Here is a 22,110-nt window from a genome sequence, read left to right as displayed (position 1 = left end):
TGAAACCTATTTTATGAAGAACAGAATTATACAATATAAAATTAGCAGTTTACCTTTCAAGGAACAATCACACAGTTGGAGGAAAAGGCCAGTTTTCCCCAACTGATTATATTAAGTATAGGCAATTGTTTAACATGCTATTTCAGTGTTTATCATGACAAGAGACAGTGTTACAAAAGATGCACAATGTAGTCTTTATAGAGAAGTAAAAATATTTTATATTTTAAGACTTCATGTTATCACTTAGATGTCTTTCTCTTCAGCATGGCACCAATAAACTGTTCACAAGGAGAAAAGTGGAATCAGGAGATGCTCACCACCATACAGATCTAATTACTCCAGGTAAATGCTTACATGAACAAAAATTCAGCTTTCTAAACAATGTTAACCATTCACAACTGTAGCCATTTGCCTCCTGATATTAATAAACACTGTTATGAACAGAATTCCTTTAGCTGATTTCACCATTTCATTAACATGTATACAAAATTCATTATACAATAATACACCTGCGTTATCTTCTGACACACAGCACAGCACCACTGAGTAGATGTGCTGAAGGATGGGAAAGAGGCAGGGCAATGAATGAATGAAGCAAAGGCAAGAGAGAAAGGGAAGGGTATGTACAACAAAATCAGGAATGAAAATAAACTTAAAGGGAATTGTCAAATGGACACAGTATAAAACAAGAGGCAACCAAATCCTTAACGGTGATATACATTATCCTACGGTAGAACATTTAATTAAACAGCTATTTTCAGGAACTCAAAAGAGGGTTTTTAAGTAGCCAACTGCTGAGCATCACCTTGAGAAACAGCTAAATGACAGATACATATCAAAACTGGATAAACATATGAATAAAGATGTAAGCATTTGTGTGTGTCAGAAGTTATACTGTTCTGAGTAAATTATTCAAAGTTTTATATCTTAAGCTTCTGCAAGGAGAAACTCTTGTAACAATTTAGCTGCCAGAACGTTACAACTTATTATATAGTCATCCAATATTGTTCTCTATGGTTTGTGCAAAGCTGAAATTGCTGAGGTCATTCACTGTCTTAGATGCCAGTGCACACACAGTCCCCACATACAATGCAACACCTCCTACTATAAAGAGCAGCATTAAGTCCAGCTCATTGTGTCAGGCATCACTGGAACGCCTGAAGGCTTGCTGCTTTTTTCCTGATGAAAAGGTACGAAACATGACATCCATTTGCAATAACGAGAGTTTGCATTAACTGAGGGCAAGCCCAAATAACACAATGTGCTCCCTTTTAAAATTCTAATTATTTTAAAAGTTTTTGGGTCCTGCAAATCTACACTATAATCTCAAAGGCATTTAAAATTCCACAATTTGAGTGGAATTTTTTCAAATCCAAAGTTTGTAATAGTTTATTTTATTTAGAACAAACTCAGAATAAATAAAATGTATATTAACGAAGACTATTCCTTTCAGAAAGGGGAGAAGAGTGATTTCTCTCTGTCCCTACCATACACATCTACCCAATACTTTTTCTTTTCTATCTTGCTTCTAAAGCAAACACTGTTGGAAAAAATTTTCTTTTGGATGAAGTGGTCTCACTGAAGCCACAATTAGATGTTTAATTAAACTAATCAACATATTTTTATGTGATTCATGCATAGATGGATTCCTATATATTTCTTAATATTTGGGTTCTGACAGACAATTGCATTTTGTTTATACCAGTTTTAGACTCTACCATTCAATTTGTGTCCTTTAGTAGATATAAACCTGAAACCACCGTAAGTGCTAATGCAATGGGACAATTTCTCAGGAAAAAAACTAATAAAATTTTGAATAAATGAACAACATTAATAAATGTTTTAAGTATAATGCTTTAAAACTAAATATATGAAAGGCAAAATGTAGTGACTACAGCTACATGCAGACCTTAAGAATGTTTCTTTTTCTATTACATTATGTATGCTATTCTCAGAATGCATATTTCACCAGAAATGTAATGTGCAGTGTTCATTAAAAAGTTTAATTTTTGTGTAAATATGAATTGTTTGTAGTGTTTGGTATATATGCTCTTAGGCAATTAAAAAATACACAACGTATCATTGTTGAAAGGCAAACACTAAAGAATTCTTTTAGGAATGATGGTTAAATCAATTAATACCATGTAGATCAATGAAATAAAATAAATAAGCTTCTGCTGCTTAAACCTAGAACATTAAAAGATTTTTAACATCTGAAGTCTATGTAAATGCCAAAGCATACAAATATCTGTGTCCTGTCTCATGAAAATAAATGTTACAAAAACTCACAGCCATTACCTCAAGTAATCCTGAATCATTAGTTTGCTTTGTTCCATCAGTTAAAAATACCTTGGATATTATCTTTATTATATTGTAGGCTTACTTCACAAACTAACAGGTATAATGGTTTCAGTTGTTTAGCACATAAAGCATCTATTTAAAATGGCCCAAAAGGAGTAATGAAATATGAGACACAACCAGAACTCTAAAGAAAAAGCAAAAATGATTTAGTTAGGTATTACACTTGAACCTATATACAAATACAATGCCACTGCTCATGCCCTGAGTGCATCTGTCAGCATATGGCAGTTTCTAAGCAAAGGCAGGAAAACAAATCAAACGGGAAAACAAATTTGGAAAGCCCAGGCCATAGTATCATGTATGTCAAAGTAAAACCAGAAGCTTTGGGATTATTCACAATATTCCTTCTAAACCTGGCCCTCCTTTCCTGCCTCACTCACTCATTGGGTGGCTTGACTTCACTGCTGGTTTCCTCTACCCCATGAACTGCTCTGCCATGCATCATAGGGTAAGGAAAAGCAGCAGTGCCACAGCCATAACCAAGATCGGCAAGACGGGATAGAGCTTTAATGCTACCTGGAGGTCTCCCTGGACTGACTTTGTATCCCGCAGCTTTGGTTGTACCCAAAGGTCTGCCTGGACTTGTCTTAAATCCAGCTGCTTTGGTGGTTCCCAGGGGTCGGCCTGTGCTGGTACGGTATCCTGCGGATTTGGTGGTTCCTGAAGGTCGGCCACGTTTACCGGATCGGTTGAGATTCTTCTTTTTCTTTAGTTCATCTTTTATCTCTAGACTTCTGCCACTTGTAGTCTGCAAGTGTGTTTCATTTAATGGGTCTTGCCTCTGACAAGCCATTGGTTTGTGGCTGACTGTGTGGCTATATTTGCTTTGCTGGGAGGAATATATGTCAAACTGATCAGCAGCTCTCATGGCATCTTCATTGAGGCAGGAAGGCTTGCCAGGCCCACAGAAAGCCGGATTACTGCTGGCAACAGGATGCATCATTTTCTACCAAAAATAAATGACAAATATGCATAAATACACATATACAAATATATACCTGTATGACAGTATTCAGTGGGAAAATAGTCTGTCTTCCAAAAACTATGCAGGCTACCTAAAATTAGGCCAACAGGCAGGACTCCAGACCACTTATAAACAAACACACATCAGCAGATTCAAAGATACTTGTTTTCCTCAACTTAACCAAGGGTATGGACATAAGTCACACAGGATAACTCAACTATAATACTGCATTAGTAGCCATAATGTTCACTGCTTAGGAAAAGGAAAAGTGGATAATTAGAGAATAAATCTATTACATTTTTTAAAAAAGATTTTATTTATTTGACAGAGAGACACAGCGAGAGGGAACATAAGCAGGGGGAGTGGGAGAGGGAGAAGCAGGCTCCCCGCCGAGCAGGAAGCCCGATGTGGGACTCGATCCCAGGACCCTGAGATCATGACCTGAGCTTCCAAAGGCAGATGCTTAACGACTGAGCCAAGCCACCCAGGCGTCCCTAAATCTGTTACATTTTATAGGTTCTTTTCTTCTAGATTATGAAACCCTAAAAGGATAACAACAAACACAAGAACTCTATTAACATTATTCTTTTTTTTTTTTTTTTTTTCCATTTGCCTAACATTCTTAGAATGCCTTCTTTTGGCCTTTTATTTCTCACATATACACATCTGATCTGGCCATAGTTGCCACAAGGTGGACACTTCCTCCTTATTATAACTTATTATTGATATAGAATCCTCAGTGTTGGGGCACCTGGGTGGCTCCCTCAGTTAAGCATCCGACTCTTAGTTTCGGCTCAGGACATGATCTCAAGGGTCGTGAGATAGAGCCCTGCTTCAAGCACCGCGCTCAGCAGGGAGTCTGCTTGAAGATTCTTTCCCTCTGCCCCTTCCCCCACTCGCGCATGTGCTCTCGATCTCGCTGGCTTGTGAAAATAAACAAATCTTTAAAAAAAAGGAAAAAAAAAAGGATCCTCAGTGTATGCTACACTTTACAAAACACGGAATGTGCCAAGCTAAGAACACAATCTCTCAAGGTACTGAACCCCTTTAAATTAACTAATCTATAAAAAACCCCAAAAACCAAAAACTTTTAATCCAAACTATCCAAACAGGAGGAAGTACTCATAAAGGGTGAACAAAGGTTTCCATTAGCTAAAATGAACCAACACTTACACAATTGAGAATTACACTACAAAAATATAGGTAACAATCATAATAAAATATTTCTATTTTGAAGGTATGATTATCAAGACAAAAAGCTGAATGTGCAATTTCTTCCTGATCATATGTGTGACTCTTCTTCCCTTAAAAGAGCCCTGTGACTAATTAACAAAGAGTCCAGTCTCTGTTCTAACATCCCCGTGATTTTTTTTTCTTTATAAAGTATATATTACAACCACTACCATAACAGGTCAGCACTGAACAGCCATATCATTTAGACACACAGAAAATGAGTTTATTTTTTTTTAAAGATTTTATTTATTTATTAGAGAGAGAGAGTGAGAGAGAGCATGAGCTGGAGGAAAGGTAGAAGGAGGAGGGAGAGGTAGACTCCCGGCTGAGCAGGGACCCCAATGCTGGGTTCAATTCCAGGACCCCGGGATCAATGCCCAAGCCAAAGGCAGATGTTTAACTGACTGAGCCCTCCAGGTGCCCCAGAAAATGAGTGTAGTGAAACTAAAGTATTATATTCCAATAAGGTAAGAAAAATAAAGATATGAGTTCCAATTCAGATTTAGAAAAAGAGTCACGGGTATATAGTAAGATCTAGCCCCTAAGCTGTTAATGTTTGCCTACACACACCATACATGTAAAATTGCACCAAAACCTCAGTTATAAAGGCAAAAGGAGGGTGCCTGGGTGGCTCAGATGTTAAGCGTCTGCCTTCGGCTCAGGTCATGATCCCGGGGTCCTGGGATCGGGCCCCGCATCGGGCTCCCTGCTCCTTGGGAGCCTGCTTCTCCCTCTGCCTCTCTCTCTCTCTCTGTCTCTCATGAATAAATAAATAAAATCTTTAATAATAATTAAAAAAAAGGCAAAAGGAAATGGGAGTCAAGTCACAGAATTGAATTTGTTAAATTACTAAATATTTCCTGTAAATCAACAGATACAGAGCTATTCGCCAGCTGGCTTAAAGTCTTAACTATAAAGGAAGAATATCTACAGTAATAAGCTATTTGTTTATGGCAGAAGCCTTACAGACTTGAGAACATAAAACAATTTAAATGAGTTAACACAAATATTAAAAAGAGTAATTCTTTGCTCAATCCCCAAGGATATAATAAGAAATGTTATTATCACTTCACCAGCTCAAATTCTAATTTCAGCTCAGAAATAAAGACAGATCAAGATGTGTTCCAAATGTAGTAATATTAGCTGAAAGTTAACAGTTTTTGAACATTTTCTATGTGCCAGGTAATAAGCTTGGCACTCTGCACATTATCTGATTTAATCCACACAACTCTATGAGGAACATACTATTATTAGCCGTATTTTACAGAAAGGAGGGATTTTTACCAATTTGCAAGGTCACACATTAGGAAATGGTAAAGCCAAATAGGAATTCAGGTAATCTGACATCAGAACCAACAATTTCAGCATAATACACAACTACATCAGTGTTTCTCAATAATAGCACTGTCATTTAAATCAGATAATTCTTTGGGGGGAGAGGGTGTCCTGTGTATTTTAAGATGCTTAGGAGCATCCCTAGCCTCTACCCACTAGATGTCAGTAACCACACTCTCTTCTCCCTCCCAATTTGACAACCTAAAGTTTCCCCATACATTGCCCAATATTCCCTGGCAAGGGGCATGGGGGCAGGTGGGGGGGTGGGGCAAAACTCACCCCCTACCATGAGAATGACCCAGCTATACTAAAATGAAAACATAAGACCCACTTTAAAATATTCCTGTTTTTTATTCACCTCTTTTGCTCATACCTCTCCAAATATCCACAAAATCTTTCTGTTGATAATACCTACAAAGTCAAACAGATTTGTTTTCCAAATTGAAGAAAAGCTAACGTTGGAATCTGTGAAGGGACTAACCACATTCCTTTCCCCTTCAAGTTATAAACTAACTGAGACATATAAACAGGAATTAGACAGGAATCAAAATACTAGTTTATTGCCAATAAAGTTGGACTAGAGACCACATGCAAAAGCAAAGAGAAACACAGACCTCTGAGAAGATTTTAAGAGAAAAAGTTACCCCCTTTTCAATTTTATCATTCAGAAATCACCCTGCTGCAAGGAAAGCTCTAGTAAAATGAGGTAGAAAGGTACAAGTTTCCTTCCACAACCAGCACTGACATTAAAGGAAGAATATGTTTCTTCCTACAGTCTATTTCAGTGCTTTACATTTCATGCCTTTTAAGTTCCTATCATTAATTTACCAAAACCTTTCCTCTGGACCTTACTTCCCTTAACTTTACTTCCTCTGAATTTATCAGAACATTCACCATATATTAGCACTCAGGATACAGAGCCAGCTTACATTACGTTAGGCTCTTAAAGGCAAGATGGCCAGTATCTTCTACTCAGACACCAACAAACACTGAAAAAAAAAACTACACTATTTAAAAAGTAGACCTGTAATTAAAAAAAAAAAAAAAGAAAGAAAGAAAGGCACCTTTCACCAATTCCTTTAATCTTCTCCAGGAATTTAGGGATTTGGTTTGTATTATGTTAATTTACTTCTGACACGGCTCACATTTATTGAGAGCCAAGTCCATGCAAAACACTGTTCTAAGCACTAGGACACAAAACAGGAGTAAAGTTGTTTATTCCAATGGACAAACAATGAGACACTGACCTAAAGAACATTTCTAAGGTCACGTCTTCTATATGTTCTATGTTTTTCTTCCCTGCTACTGTCAAAAAATCAATACAGTATTCTACTTACTCCATAACTGATTCAGAAGCTAGAAAAGAGGGGCACCTGGGTGGCTCTGTTGGTTAAGTGTCCCACTCTTGATTTCAAAAGGGTCATGATCTTAGGGTCGTGAGACAGAGCCCTGTGTGGGGCTTCAAGTTGGGTGTGGAGCCTGCTTAAGATTCTCTCTCTCCGTCTGCCTCTCCCCACTCTGCTCATCCACAGCCTGAGCTCTCTCTTTAAAAAAGAAAGTTGGAAAAGAAATTAATCTACCAAGACAGTTACTGATGTAGTTAACTAAAAAGGAAAGAGCTAAAACCCATCCTTTCTACTTTGGGATTTCAACCTCTTAAGATGGGACTCAACAGCATTAGATCCTTTTGTGCATTATCACACACACACACACACACACGATATATATGTTTGTAAGCAGTCTTTATATATACAAGCATTAATTAATCCTACACTTAATAGTGTCTCCTACTTCAGGGCTTGGCAGCATACTGTTCTTTCTTGTTAAGACTCTTCCCATAATCTAGTACAGAGTTCAGTGAAAGTATGCAGGCCACACTTCTTAAAGAGAACGAGAATGAATACACTTCTATAGTTTGGACTGAATGAAAGCCAAGAGTTACATAACACAATGTGTAACCTATCAAAGGTTAATTACCTTTAAAAATTATGGTTCACTGAATATACGGGAGTCAACTAGGAGCTTCTATATATTTTAACTGTGACTAAATTAGAATTTTTAAAGCACACACTGGGGCGCCTGGGAAGCTCAGTCGGTTGCGAGACCGTTGATTTCCGCTTGGGTCGTGGGACTGAGCCCCCGCGTCCGGCTCCAAACTCAGAGGGGAGTCCGCTTGGGATTCTCTCCCTCTGCCCCTCCCCCCGCCCCCCTAAAATAAATAAATGAATCTTTAAGGGAAAAAAAAAGGCACACACTAAAACTTGCTATCCTTGAAGCTGTTTTACTGTATTTAAACACGAAAGTCCCTGGATGAGCCGTTCTTTATGAAATAATTATTTTCCCTTTTCTTGAATGTGGTACTCATTACTGCCAACATAAAGAACTACAACTATTTTTAGTAACTTCACAAAGCATTCCTGAAGCTTTCTAAACATGGAGAATATCTTTCAAGAAATCCCAAGTTCTGTTCTCTTCCGAAGATCAAACATCACCTAATTCTCAGAGATTTATTTTAGGTCATTTGGGTTGCAACGATTATACAGAATCATATATATTTTTATAATTCTAAATGAAAGTCCATTTGTGACCCACGTCACTCAGTCTATTCAGCGAGGGCCAAAACAAATGCCAAAAGCCATGCATCCTGTCCCACCACGGAAAGTTTTGATACCAAGACAGATCATAAATAACGGCCTTCTTTGTCTTCTTTCTACCCCTTAATTGTGCCCCACGGCGCGGTTTCCCCCGTACCAGAATCCTTATTTGACAAGAGGCGTTTGGAAATGTATTACCTGTTGTGACCAAATGCGATTATTAATGCATTAACAACAACAAGTTTGCAGAAGATACACGCCCACACCAGAGAAAGAGTCGTATACCCTCCAACCACCAAAATTCATAGCCCGCTATCCGTGCACTTGGGAGTTCTGCAAGCTGCAGAAGTCCACAGACCACTCCATCTAGATGTCCATCTCGAAGCCGGCAGGCTTTATTTTAACGGGGGACAGGGAGGACTGCTAATTTTGACCTCTCAAAGAAAAGAAAAGGTGACCCCTTCCCCCGCTCCCCGCCGCAGGAGGCATTTTCCCCCCAATAATGGCTCCACGCCGAGGGACGAGCAGGCTACGTCCGGGGCCCCTCCTCTCGCTGCGGGCTGGGCCAGAGCCCCTCCTCAGACGTGGGTCGGAGACCTCTTCGCACCGGCAGGCTGGGCCCCCTTTCTCGCAGCCTCCTCGCCTTCTCCACGAGCTCCCGCCGCCCCGACTCTGCTCGGAGCCAGACTGACAAACCCCGCGCGCCCACCTACCTCAGCCGCTGGTAGCCCGGCCCCTCAGCGCGCCCAGGGGTTGCCCATCAGCTGGGAACCTCACGCCGGCGCCGCTCCCTTCCCAGCCTGTCGCCTCGGCACTGAGCGAAGAGCCCAAGTCAGACGGGCAGGCAGCGAGGGCGGTGGCGGCGAAGCGGACGCTGGGCTCAGCTCTCGCCGCGGCCACCGCTCAGGGTCCTGCCCCAAGCGCAAGAGGAAGAGGCCGCCACAGCCCAGTATTGCGAGGGGAGGCGTGCGCGAGCTCGCAAGGATCGCGCACGCACACGCACATGCACACGCACATCGCGAGACCCAGTCTCCCGCCGACGACCAGCACGCAAGCCTGGGCAGGGTCGCCGGCGGAGCCAGGCTGCGCTTGCGCGTGGTGGGGACGGGCAGGGGGCGGGGCTTAGGCCCGTGCAGCTCAGGCTGTGGTGCAGACCGTACGCTGCAGATGGGCAGAGACCGTCCGGAAGGGGAGTACTTCGTTACAGGATTGATTTTCACCCCGGTTCTGTGATGTTGGAACTCCTACTTGACCCCATTTCTCAGATTACAGGACTAATGTGATGGAGTCAGGATTTGAATCCAGCTATCTGGTTCCAGAAAGTGTGCCTTTAATCGTTGTTGGTAAAGATTAATGCCTAATTGTGTCAGATGCTTTCCAAAGCGTATTGAAAGGGCTCAGCCTCTGTCCTTTACTGGTTATGGACAGGTAGGATGAGACCTCCACCTGCTAACAAAATGGGGAATATTCAAATAATATAAGGCGTTTGCACCCTCAAGGCTAGAATCATGTGATAATGAAGAGCCGCATTTTGTGGGACATGCTATAATTTTTAAAAGATTTTATACTCATGGAGGCGCCTGGGTGGCTCAGAGGTTAGGCCTCTGCCTTCGGCTCAGGTCATGATCCTAAGGTCTTGGGACTGAGCCCCGCATCGGGCTCCCTGCTCTGCGGGAAGCCTGCTTCTCCCTCTCCCACTCCCCCTGCTTGTGTTCCCTCTCTCCCTGTGTCTGTCAAATAAATAAATAAAATCTTCAAAAAAAATAAAAGATTTTATACTCAAGACCTCAGAAATTGCCATATTCTTCATTACACCATCACAAGAAGGGATGGGACTAGACGTAGTTTGCTTACAAAATCCCCCCCTTTATGTAGTTATTGTAAAATTTCCAGCGTATCAGTCACCCCATACAAGCCACTTAGCAGAAGGGATTGGTTTCCCCAGTTTTCCCGCTATGACTTTGAATATGTGAGAAAGGAAAGGATCCAGAATTAAGAAGGTTGCCTAAAAGACCCAAGACCCTTTATTAGGTAGTGCTAAGAGGCTAGGGGCGGTGTTTCTCCTTTTTGCCTATGCAGTGAAGACTGTGTCAGGAGGTAATTCTTAGCACTGAGTTCTGCTTGGAGCGCAGCATTTGCCCAGGCACTGCTGCCAGTAGCAAAGACAGGAGCAACAGGAAAACCAAATGGAGTACATGAAACAAGGTAGCCTATTCATTTTCCATCAAGCGTAGTTCCCTAACAAGATTCTAAATATTCTGACTCATTATTTCTATAAAATACTACAGAACAGGACTGATTATACCAGTACTGTTCATTTATAAAAGGAAAATACCAATGTAGAAGACAGCTAAAATATGTACACAGATTTGAGGACATATTAAGTACCCTTCCAAAAAACGTTAAAAGAGGATTTCTCCACGCAAGTCCTCTTTTTTATTCTTCAAGTGGAATTTGAAAATGCACTGTAGCACTCCCAGACCATGACTATCCGAGATCCGTAACTCTGTATTTTTTTTTTCTGAAATGTCATTTATACATAAAACCACTTAAGAAACACAAACTTTTGGGGCGCCTGGGTGGCTCAGTTGGTTGAGCGACTGCCTTCGGCTCAGGTCATGATCCTGGAGTCCCTGGATCGAGTCCCGCATCGGGCTCCCTGCTCGGCGAGGAGCCTGCTTCTCCCTCTGACCCTCCCCCCTCTCATGTACTCTCTCTCTCTCTCATTCTCACTCTCTCAAATAAATAAATAAATAAATCTTTAAAAAAAAAAAAAAAGAAACACAAACTTTTGTCTTAATAAGGTCCGATGATTTGCAGGCCTAATGGAGAGAGAGCCAGAATAAGACATGGAGTCAGACATTCCTGGGTTTGAATGCCTCTCTGCCATTTGTCTCCTATGTTACCTTGGGCAAGTCACTGTTCCTTCCAGAAGTTTCCATATGTGTGAAATGAAGACAATGTCCTCCTTGCAGGGATAAGAAATTAAATGAGCTAATGGGTAAAGATAGAGGTGGATTTAAATCTAGGTCTACCACTTACTAGTTATATGACTGTGGACAAGTGACTAGTCAATTCAACATATATTTACTGAATGCAAAGTCCTGGGGGTACGGGACTAACATGGTCCCTGACCTCAGGGAGTTTAGATTCTGGTGATGTAGACAAAAACTCAAGTTGATAACCAGAATACAGTGTTAAATGCAGTAATCTGTTTTCTGAGAATCATCTCAGGTTGGCCTTAATGAGGTGTCACACAGATAAAACGTGTAACTAGTCCTGAATGTAGAGGCTTTTTCAAGAGCAGAGCCATTTATCATCACTTCATGTGCAACAAGAGCACACTTTTAAATGTCACACTCTGACTTATCAACCAAAGTTTCTTCTTCAAAGTATAGACCCTTGAAATACAATTTGGACCTGATCCAACATTCTTCATTCCTTCTCCAACAGCTTCAGCCTGGCTCTGGGCAGGCCAGATCAGACAGAGGACCAGCTAATAAGATTTTTTGAATGATAAATGGTGGTTGTACACATGCAAAAGGAAGGCCATAAAAGGAATATTTGTCTAGAGCCAGGAGCTGGCTGCCTTTAGAGACCTTTGAACTATGGCAACAAGTGTTCCTAAATACTTTCACTTGAACTGAAAGATACACAAAGAAAAAATGAATCTCACTTTCTAGATTTTAGTTTCTCAGTAGCCATGGACTGTTCTCACTAGGTATACAGCTTATAGCAATACTGAAAATAATAGCAATATATAAATAGAGCATGAGAAAACCTACACCCATTGTAATGATAATAGTACTGATACTTATTGGATGTTTACCATATGCCAGGCACTATCTTTATATGCTTTAAATGTTCTATTTCACCTCATCCTCACAACAACCCGAAGATAGGTATTACCACATCTATTTACATAAGAAAAAGCAAATGTTTTAAAGCATTTAAGCAACCTGCCTAAGGTTGTTCAGGTACTCCCAATATAGTAAATTTAATTATAATTATGTACACATGAACTGTTTTACCAATATTGTAATATTGTATTTAAACACATGTCACGAAACAACATATTATAAAAGCTACAAAAAAAAAAAAATTAAAGAATGGGGCGCCTGGGTGGCTCAGTCAGATGGGCATCTGGCTCTTGATCTCGGGTTCTTGGGATCAGCTCTGTGCTCAGTGGGGAGTCAGCTTGAGGATTCTCCCCTCTCTCTTTGCCCCACCCCCAGCTCACACATACTCTCTAAATTAAAAAAAAAAAACAAAAACCTTAAAGGATGAGATTTAAAAAGTAACACAAATAGCTCTAGTATTTTCTTCCTGCTTTCCAAATGGTTTACTATACATGTGCCCCACTTTGAAGATCACTACGTTAGATCACAGGCAGTCAAAATCCAAGAACAAAAGAAAAAGTGAAGATTATCAGTTTTCAAACTTGAAGTGTATCACAGAATCATTACCACCCCAGACACACTTAAATAGCACCACTAGACCCCTAAAATTTTAGAGGAACTTGTATTCTCCTTGGAACTCCCAGGCATTCACCCCCCTGCTCTTTCCATCAAGCTTTCCAAATCGGTGACTTGGGCCCTGGGCTGGCTTGGGAGATAAAAAGGACTCTTTTTGCAAAAGTCAACAAGACAGTTCTGGGGGTCTCAGCTTTCAGAAGACTTCCATAGGCAAAAGCACAGACAGAAAATAATGCCTTCAAGGATCCTTGAACTGCAGGATCCAGGCACCTGAGAGCCTACTAAGAATTCAGAAATAAAGGCCACAGACATGTTAAATCCGAGGCTGCTAAGAAGTGCCTGGAGTTGATAAGCTGCTAGAAATCCATCTACTACCAAGTGCCAAGTTAAAATGATATGCTTCTGGGCGCCTGTGTGGCTCAGTCATTAGGCCTCTGCCTTCGGCTCAGGTCATGATCTCAGGGTCCTGGGATCGAGCCCCGCATCGGGCTCCCTGCTCAGTGGGAAGCCTGCTTCTTCCTCTCCCACTCCCCCTGCTTGTGTTCCCTCTCTTGCTGTCTCTATCAAATAAATAAATAAAATCTTTAAAAAAAAAATGATATGCTTCTTCTGTGGACAAAAAGCCCATTTTTCATACTGAATCCTCACATATTCTTTATTCCATAATAGGTTAAACTGTGAAAAGGGTCTAATATTCAAAACATGAACTATCAGGTATTTCCATATATTAAAAATGATGTAGGAATTTTTTCATTCTGAAACTCTAGCTTTTACAGTAATCCTAATAATATCTGAAAGGGTAACTCTGAGCTCCAGATTTCCAAAGTGTTAAAACTTTTATTTCAGACTTGTTTTTCCTCCCCAAGGTTAATGCAAAGTTAGAATTTCCTTTGAAAGGCTAGAGCTTCAAAATCATGAACTTCTATAAGCTGAAGCCATATCTGGAAAAGAATAAACTCAAGAAAAATAATCAAAAGTAAATTCCTCGGAGCGCCTGGCTGGCTCAGTCCGTAGAGTATACAACTCTTGATCTCGGGGTTGTGAATTCGAGCCCCAAACTGGGTGAAGAGATTATTTAAAAATAAAAACTTCAAAAATATAAATTCCTCTCCAGTCATGTGATCTGATAGTATGTACTTACAAATGCACAAATACCAGCTAAGCAAAGAGGCACTGTAAAGGTGAGATCACTGATATAGTGGAGATTTTGCAAAGAAAATGTTTGTTTACAATTTTTCTTCACATTTCTACTTGGGATTCCTGCCTGAGGAAAATTATAAGTTGATAGAGAAGGGGGGGGAAAAAAAAAGACCTTCAAATACCTGCAATTTAAAACACCAGACGATCTTTAACTAGGGAGGGAAATGTAGCCATCTTTAGCTCTGGAGAACTTGCCTAACATTAAGCAGTAAGATGATTATATTCCTAAGCCAAAGAGCCCACTCAAGTGAGATTTTTATTATTGTTTTCTGATGATTATATCACCTAAACTGAATAAAAAGATAAGACATCCCTCCACACATATTCATTCACTCTGTCTTTATATTTACACACCCATCTTAACTTCAGCTTTTTATGCCAGAAGCAGAAGGCATAAAAAAATGCCAGCAGATTCCAATCCTTAAATCTATGTACCAAACTGTGAAGAACTAGTAGCTCCAGACTCAAATCTAAGAGGAAGCATCTGATCTCAAGGATCACACTGGGCTAGCTACTTAGAACTCCTGCCCGCTGTAAGAGCTTAGCATCCATCATCAACAAAACACAAAACCAGAACATTTTAATAAACTAAGTTACAACTTTGGAGGTTTTGCTTTCTAGCTTGTGATCCTTACAGTGCTGATATGCTATTTAGAAACAGATCCCACAGCTGGCTTTATAAGATTTATAAATCCCAGGTACTCAAGAGCTGGTTCTGCTCAAACAAACAACTTCACACGTCGTGGCTACCCGGCTCAGAGGAAGGACTGCAGTCTCAGGTGCAGCTGACCACCATCTGTACACCAATGAGGCTGAGAAGACATGAAACATATCAAATAATAAAGTGTCTACAATGACTTGGAAAGAACTTAGCCATCACTGTTAAAGTCTATACTCCCATTTTGTAAAACGAGTGCACTGTGGCAAAATGCCAACTGGCACATGAACTATTATTTCACCTATCGCCTATCTGTCTTATGCCAAATACAAACACAACCTAAGACTAAGAGGCTTCTTCAGGAAGATATTTTTGGATAGAACCATATATTCTGGGTAGTAGGGTTGCTAAAATTTTTAATAAAGATACAGAGAGTACAATACTTCTCTCACATGCCTACCAATGTAAACAAAATTAGAGCAACAGCATAAAACATTTCAGCAGAGATAATTTTAGGAAAGTGTAGGTTGAATTAACTTTATTTTATAAGGAATTTAGAAAACATGAGCAAATATTGATATTGCATTAAAAAACAATTTAGTCTATACATCATTCTGATTTTAAAAATCAAAGAATCAGTGTGATACTAAAAAATGTTGTAACAGAGAAATGTGTTTCACTTTAGGACAAAATACTATCAGTGGTTTATTACATCTAGATATACAAACATAAAGGTAGTAATGCTAAAATGATGTAAAACTCTGAATCTCAAAGTGATCCAGGAGGCTGAAGGGAGCACCAATTGTCACCAATGTGAGATTGCCATATATTCTATCAAAAGAAACAAACTATCACTAGGTAATAAAAATAAGCAAATAAATAAAAGGAAAGGAAAAGGAGCCCAAGATGCCTGCATTTTAGAGTAAATGGTTTATTTGGTTCTCCTGTTACATGTGTCTGGTCTGTTTTCTTCTTCCAAGAAAGAAGGTAGATATGGAAAGGATCCAAGAATATTTCCCCGTTATATCCATCTTAGTTTTTCAGTAAGAATAACTATATTGAAGAAATAACACTCCTTGTCATTTTAACCACTTAATGTCTTATTAATATGATTTTAGTATGCTTTATTTTCTTCTTTTTAAAAACCTCTTAGGTCAAGAATATTCAGAAACTTCTGTGTCTCTTAATTTAAGAAATATATCTATTTAATTCCTGGAAATTTTCTTTTTTCAAGAAGTGACAACAATACAAAGTTCTAATACACCAGGAGTCTTGAAAAGAATATTGGGTGATCCAATCATAACAATTTAAATTTGAATATTCAGGAACTATATCTGAAGGGTCAAAAATATAATTTATGATTCCTTGTGAGCTAAATTTCACTGAGAGATGCTTAAATCTAAGTCTACAACACAGGTACCATTATGCTTGAAATTTTTAAGAAAGAAAATTCATAACCTACTCAATAATCCTGGAGAAAATGTGGATTAAAATCAGTAGTCTGTTTTTATGTACAGATGTATAAACAAACACTTTCAGGGGAAAAAGGAAACATTAATATCTACAGGCTACAAATCACTTTCTTTTAAGGAAGAGTAAAAAAGATTTAGTATCTAGACACAGAGCTAGAGATTGTGAGGGGAACCTAAAAGGAGTAAATACTAAAACTCTTTGCAGTGTAAAGAAATGCAAAAAACTCTTAAACTACAAATCTTTAATTTTACAAAACCAAAAAGCAGTCCAACTATTGCCCATTTATGATGATAAAAATTGAAACAAAAACTGAAACATTTTGTAAAAATTCTATTATAACATTCTTAAGTCCAGTTCATATTGTTCCACTGAGTCAAGTAAGATTTAAGCTCAAGGAGGGTGGGGGGGGGAGGACACAAAATTAGAGAATTTTACCTTTTTTTGAGGAGATTATCACAATTTCATTTCAAGAGGGTAAGGTAAAGAGCCCCTTAGTGACTTGTATACTTTATTACTGTCAATAGAAAGTCCAAATATTTCCATTTTTTTTAAACTTCTGGAATATTATCCAGATATTTAAAATATTGATATTTAAAGTTTACATTAAAGGACATCATATGCTGAAAACAGGTCTGCTTTAAATACAGTTTGATAATTCTGGTGGTACTTACTGAAAGAAGATTTCTTTAGCAAATACTGGTTTCATATATTTAAAAAAATCAGCAAGACAGAATTTTAAAAATCTTAATTTACAATACATTGTAAACAAGACAACTGCCACATGTGTCACAGACCAGCACAAGTAAAAAGTTTTCTCCAGATGTTTTATAAGACTTTGTATCTTCCTTTATTTGTTGGTTGGTATGAATTTTGCTACAAGAGAAAAAAAAAGATACATAGTCAGAAAAAGTAAAGAAAAAAATAAGAAAAAGAAAAATACATGTCAAAGAAATTTCCTTTCCAAACTTATAGCATTACCAGATATTTAGAACAGAAAATGTTAGTATTATTATACTGAGGAAGAATAAACTCTTCAATAACCAATCATCTGTCTGTGTTCATGTGACTACTCTTGGACAACAGTTTTGAACCAACTAATGGTGGTGGCATCAAGGTTCTTTCTCTATTACTCCTTGGTGGAACAGTCTTAAAAGCCCTTGATTTAAAGTTTAAAAAAAAAAAAGAAAGAAAGAAAAAGAAAAGGTTGTTTTTCTTCTTCCTTCCTGTTTTGTGTAGCTTCTATTCTTTAAACTTTTTATCCCCCCAAAGAAAGTTCTGTAAGGGGAATTTTAGGAAAGACCTCAAACACACATTTGTAGAGAAAGGACAAAGTGTACCCATGATAGGGAGTTTACAAGCTTCAGCTGTTACTAAAGACACAGGGATGGGGGCAACCGGGTGGCTTAGTTGGTTAAGCATCTGGACTCTTGATTTCAGCTCAGGACATGATCTCAGGGTTGCGGGATGGAGCCCCGACGACGCCAGCTTCACATTCAGCTGGGAGTTTGCTTCTCTTCCTCTGCCCCTCCCCCACCTTGTGTGCACTCTCTAAAGTAAATAAATCTTAAAAAAAAAAAAGACACAGGGATGTGTTCACCTTCTTTGGGAAGGTGGTCTATAAAAAGATGCCTTTTCCATGGCATAACCTCTTTGGAAAATTATTTAGCAAAACTTATGTAAAGCTAACTACGTCTACACTATAACTAGCAATTCCACCCCAAGGTATACACCCAAGAGAAAAGCATACTGTATGTACAAACGAGACATGAAAGAATTCTCAGAGAAGGGTCACCTGGGTGACTCAGTTCATTAAGCATCCGACTCTTGGTCTCGGCTCAGGTCGTGATCTCAGGGCTGTGAGATCTAAGCCCTACATCGCTCCAAGCTCAGCGCGGAGTCTGCTTAAGACTGTCTCTCCCTTTCCCCCTGCCCCTGCCCCTGGCACTGTCTCTCTCTCTCTCAAATAAAAGAAAAAAAAAAAAGGAGGAGCACCTGGGTGGCTCAGTCGGTTAAACGTCTGCCTTTGGCTCAGGTCATGATCTCAGGGTCCTGGGATTGAGCCTCACATAGGGCTCCCTGCTCAGTGGGGAGTCTGCTTCTCCCTCTCCCTCTGCCTCCTCCCCCCTCCTCATGCTCTGTCTCTCAAATAAAGAAATAAAAAATCTTAAAAAAAAAAAGAGGGCGCCTGGGTGGCTCAGTTGGTTAAGCAATTGCCTTCGGCTCAGGTCATGATCCTGGAGTCCCTGGATCGAGTCCCGTATCGGGCTCCCTGCTCGGCAGGGAGTCTGCTTCTCCCTCTGACCCTCCCCCCTCTCATGTGCTCTCTCTCATTCTCTCTCTCTCAAATAAATAAATAAAATCTTTACAAAAAAAAAAAAAAGAATGCTCAGAGAAGTGTTATTCATAAAAAAGAAAGTAAAACAGTCCCAAAGTCCAATACATAGATTGTGGGTATATTCACAAATTAAATACTACACAGCCACGAAAGATAATTACTGCTACATGCAACAACATGGATTTCCTCCAAGTAATGTTGAGTCAAAGAAATTAGATACAAAAGAGTACACAGCAATCGATCCCACTTACATGGAGTTCAAAAACAGGTGCAACTAATCTACCATGTTGAAAGTCAGAATACTGTTACATTTGGGTGAGATGAATAGTGACAGGAGGGGCACGCAGGGGGCTTCTGGAATGCTGGTATTGTACTATGTTTCTTGATCTGGGCAGTGATGACATCAGTGTGCTTCCTTCATGAAAATTCACCAAGCTGTATGTTTATGACTTGTGTACTTTTCTGAATTTCTATTATAGTTCAATAAAATATTTACTAAAACAAATTAAGTAAGTCTTTGAGGTTTTCACTCACCAGCCGAATCAGTTCTTCTTTTATAAGCCTGGTGATTTCTGCCTTTGCTTTCTGCACAGCCAGTTCATTGGCACCTGATGAGTAAGAGGAAAACATTATTCGTATTACTAGAATTACACTGGATGTTTATCCATGTCATGGAGATCCAGTAGGAAATACTGTAGATGACTTTTAGAAACACTGTACTGCCTGCCAAGAGAGCGTTTCAGAACCTGGTGGAACATTATCCACATTATATAATGGCTGCTTATTATTCTGGTTACTTTTAGAGTTTCAAATGTAACCAATGAGATCAAATTACATGTAGCGATAAGAGTTCTTGGTAGGGGGGGGCGCCTGGGTGGCTCAGCGGCTGGGTGTCTGCCTTCGGCTCAGGTCATGATCCCAGGGTCTTGGGATCAAGCCCCACATCGGACTCCCCGCTCTGCGGGAGGCCTGCTTCTCCCTCTCCCACTCCCCGCTTGTGTTCCCTCTCTCGCTGTGTCTCTGTCAAATAAATAAAATCTTTAAAAAAAAAAAGAGTTCTTGGTAGGCGAGCGCCTGGGTGGCTCAGTCGTTAAACGTCTGCCTTCGGCTCATGTCATGATCCCAGGTCCCTGGGATTGAGCCCCACATCAGGCTCCCTGCTCAGCAGAAGCCTGCTTCTCCCTCCCCAACTCCCCCTGCTTGTGTTTCCTCTCTCGCTGTGTCTCTGTCAAATAAATAAATAAAATCTTAAAAAAAAAAAAGTTTTTGGTAGGGGGGCACCTGGGTGGCACAGCTGGTTAAGTGTCCAACTCTTGTTTCGATTCAGGTCATAATTTCAGGGGCATGAGATCGAGCCCCTCGTCCTGCTCCACACTCAGCAGGGAGTCTGTTTGAGATTCTCTCTCCCTCTCCCTCTGCCCCTCCTGCTTGTGCTCTCTCTCTCAAATAAATAAATAAATCTAAAAAAAAAAAAATAGAGTTCTTGGTATGATTAAAAAGAGCAAAGAAAAGATGATTAGCACTTTGTCCAAAAGAGACTAAGAAAAAGTTGAAGAGAAATATAAACTCCTTGGTTCATTTATTTAACAAATATTTATTGGACACTTATATTCCCTAAGGTGGAGGACTACCCAAGTTGAAGAAGTGATGCCATGGAAAATTTTGTGAAGGGAATCCCATGTGCAATGGTACAGATTAAGAAAGGCATGCTTAGGGGTGCCTGGGTGGCTCAGTTGGTTAAGTGTCTGCCTTCGGCTCAGGTCATGATCCCAGGATCCTGGGATCGAGTCCCCCACCAGGCTCGCTGCTCAGTGGGAAACCTGCTTCTCCCTCTCTTTCTCCCTCCCTGCTCGTGCTCTCTCTCTTAAATAAATAATATAGGGGAAAAAAAACAAGGAAAAAAAAGGCATGATTACTGAAGAGTAAGATAAGTAGAGTGTGGTTGGAAAAGAGTGTAAAAGAACACAGCAAAATAGCCTAGAGAATGAGGCAGTCTAGAAACATTCATTCATATAGTTGTAAAGATATTACAACAGAATGAGAAGGGTAGGAAGTAGTCTATCAAAATGACTTCTAAATACCATTCCTTACAAAAACCTCTCCCTCAGTTCTCCAGGCAGATTTAAGTGGCTAAGAGTTGAGAAGCAAAAAAAAAAACTAAGGAAAAACAGGTATTATCAGCAGTCATCATGGTAGATGAAATTCAATTCTGAGATGGCTGTAGTTGAAGAGCTCATGTGACATCCAGTTGGAAATGTCAGTAAGGTCAATGGAAATATGGACCAGAAGTAAAGGAGACATGGAGATGAGAGAGCCATTAAGGGTAGTGTGGAGGGATCTAAAGCCAAGGGACAATGCTAGGAGCAGGTAAGTCTAGATAGGTAGCATACACCAAAAGAATAATAAAAATAAACAAATAAAAGTTAAAAAGGGGGGGGCGGCTGGGTGGCTCAGTCGATTAAGCATCTGACTCTTGATTTCGGCTCAGGTCATGATCTGACAGTCTTGAGATCAAGCCCCACATTGAGTTCTGCACTGGGCGTGGAACCTGCTTAAGATTCTCTCTCTCGGGGCGCCTGGGTGGCTCAGTCGTTAAGCGTCTGCCTTCGGCTCAGGTCATGATCCCAGGCTCCTGGGATCAAGCCCCGCATCGGGCTCCCTGCTCCGCGGAAAGCCTGCTTCTCCCTCTCCCACTCCCACTGCTTGTGTTCCCTCTCTCGCTGTATCTCTCTCTGTCAAATAAATAAAATCTTTAAAAAAAAAAAAGATTCTCTCTCTCCCTCTGCCCCACCACTCCCCTCTTTCTCTTTCTCAAAAAAACCCCAAATAAACAAACAATAAAATAAAAATTAAAAAAAAAGTAGATAGGTAGCACAATGCGCACTGATAAAAATGCAAGAGCTGGACCAATAGACTAGAAATTAAGGACTAGGAGTGAAATGTTAAACAATATGAGAACCAATATATAAAACTATGTATTATCATTCTATGTAAGAAAATGAAATGAGGAAAACAAGCCACAAGAATTCCCCTTATTAGACATGAATAACCTTTTCTGATTCCAGAAGGAGCAAAGGAAAGGAAGAGGGGAGGAAGGGAAGGAGATGAAGGAAAAGGAAGAAGAGAGGAGAAAGAGCAAGGGGAGGAAGAAGAAGAAACAGTTTAACAATAGGAGTATGGCTGTGAAGTAGCAACATATCTAATTTAAATCCTACACCTCCACCAGCCAGCAACCACACATTTTAAGCTGTGGGTGCTGGAAAAGAAGAGAGGTTGATGAAAGTAAACAAAAGGGTAGAATCAAGAGCGAAGCCAGACTAAAAATTACAACCAAAATGAAATTCAGGAGAAAAATATACTACTTGGCATGAGTTGGTGTGAAGCTTGTTGATATCCTGTGCTGTTTTTAAAAAAAGAAAATGACACTCTCACCTAAATCCAAGTAGAAGAGTAATTTTCCTACTTTAGTTAGAGCCTGACCA

General features: G+C 39.9%; 2 protein-coding genes across 6 annotated transcripts in view; both read right to left on the bottom strand.

The window, feature by feature from the left end:
* Nucleotides 1–2,557: 2,557 nt before the first annotated feature.
* On the bottom strand, nucleotides 2,558–9,470 carry CUNH5orf24 (chromosome unknown C5orf24 homolog). The gene is made up of 2 exons (XM_045892797.3): nucleotides 9,201–9,470; nucleotides 2,558–3,307 (listed from the first exon to the last, which is right to left on the bottom strand). The coding sequence occupies exon 2, from the start codon at nucleotides 3,302–3,304 to the stop codon at nucleotides 2,738–2,740; it is 567 nt and encodes a 188-aa protein (XP_045748753.1). The 5' UTR covers nucleotides 3,305–3,307; nucleotides 9,201–9,470; the 3' UTR covers nucleotides 2,558–2,737.
* A 5,264-nt stretch (nucleotides 9,471–14,734) lies between these two features.
* DDX46 (DEAD-box helicase 46) overlaps nucleotides 14,735–22,110 on the bottom strand; it is a 77,450-nt gene continuing 70,074 nt past the window's right edge. For 4 of the 5 annotated variants that reach the window (XM_045892778.3, XM_054511541.2, XM_045892789.3 and 1 more), the window contains exons 22-23: nucleotides 19,163–19,236; nucleotides 16,061–17,166 (exon numbers count right to left, since the gene is read on the bottom strand). In XM_045892778.3, coding sequence (XP_045748734.1) covers nucleotides 17,119–17,166; nucleotides 19,163–19,236 — 122 coding nt within the window. In that variant the 3' untranslated portion in view covers nucleotides 16,061–17,118. Of the gene's footprint in view, nucleotides 14,975–16,060; nucleotides 17,167–19,162; nucleotides 19,237–22,110 lie in introns of those variants that run through there. The other variant, XR_006793726.3, reaches the window with a different exon arrangement.

The sequence above is a fragment of the Mirounga angustirostris genome, unplaced genomic scaffold, assembly GCF_029215605.1.
Source record: "Mirounga angustirostris isolate CCGP_5_RB_7025 unplaced genomic scaffold, mMirAng1.0.hap1 SCAF_7, whole genome shotgun sequence".
NCBI classification, from domain to species: domain Eukaryota; kingdom Metazoa; phylum Chordata; class Mammalia; order Carnivora; family Phocidae; genus Mirounga; species Mirounga angustirostris.
The sequence above is the reverse complement of the archived record's forward strand: the minus strand, read 5'-3'. Positions and strand labels throughout refer to the sequence as shown.

Excerpts from the sequence above, each read along its gene's own strand:
- CUNH5orf24 (XM_045892797.3), bottom strand. The coding sequence starts at position 3,304 with ATGATGCATCCTGTTGCCAGCAGTAATCCGGCTTTCTGTGGGCCTGGC.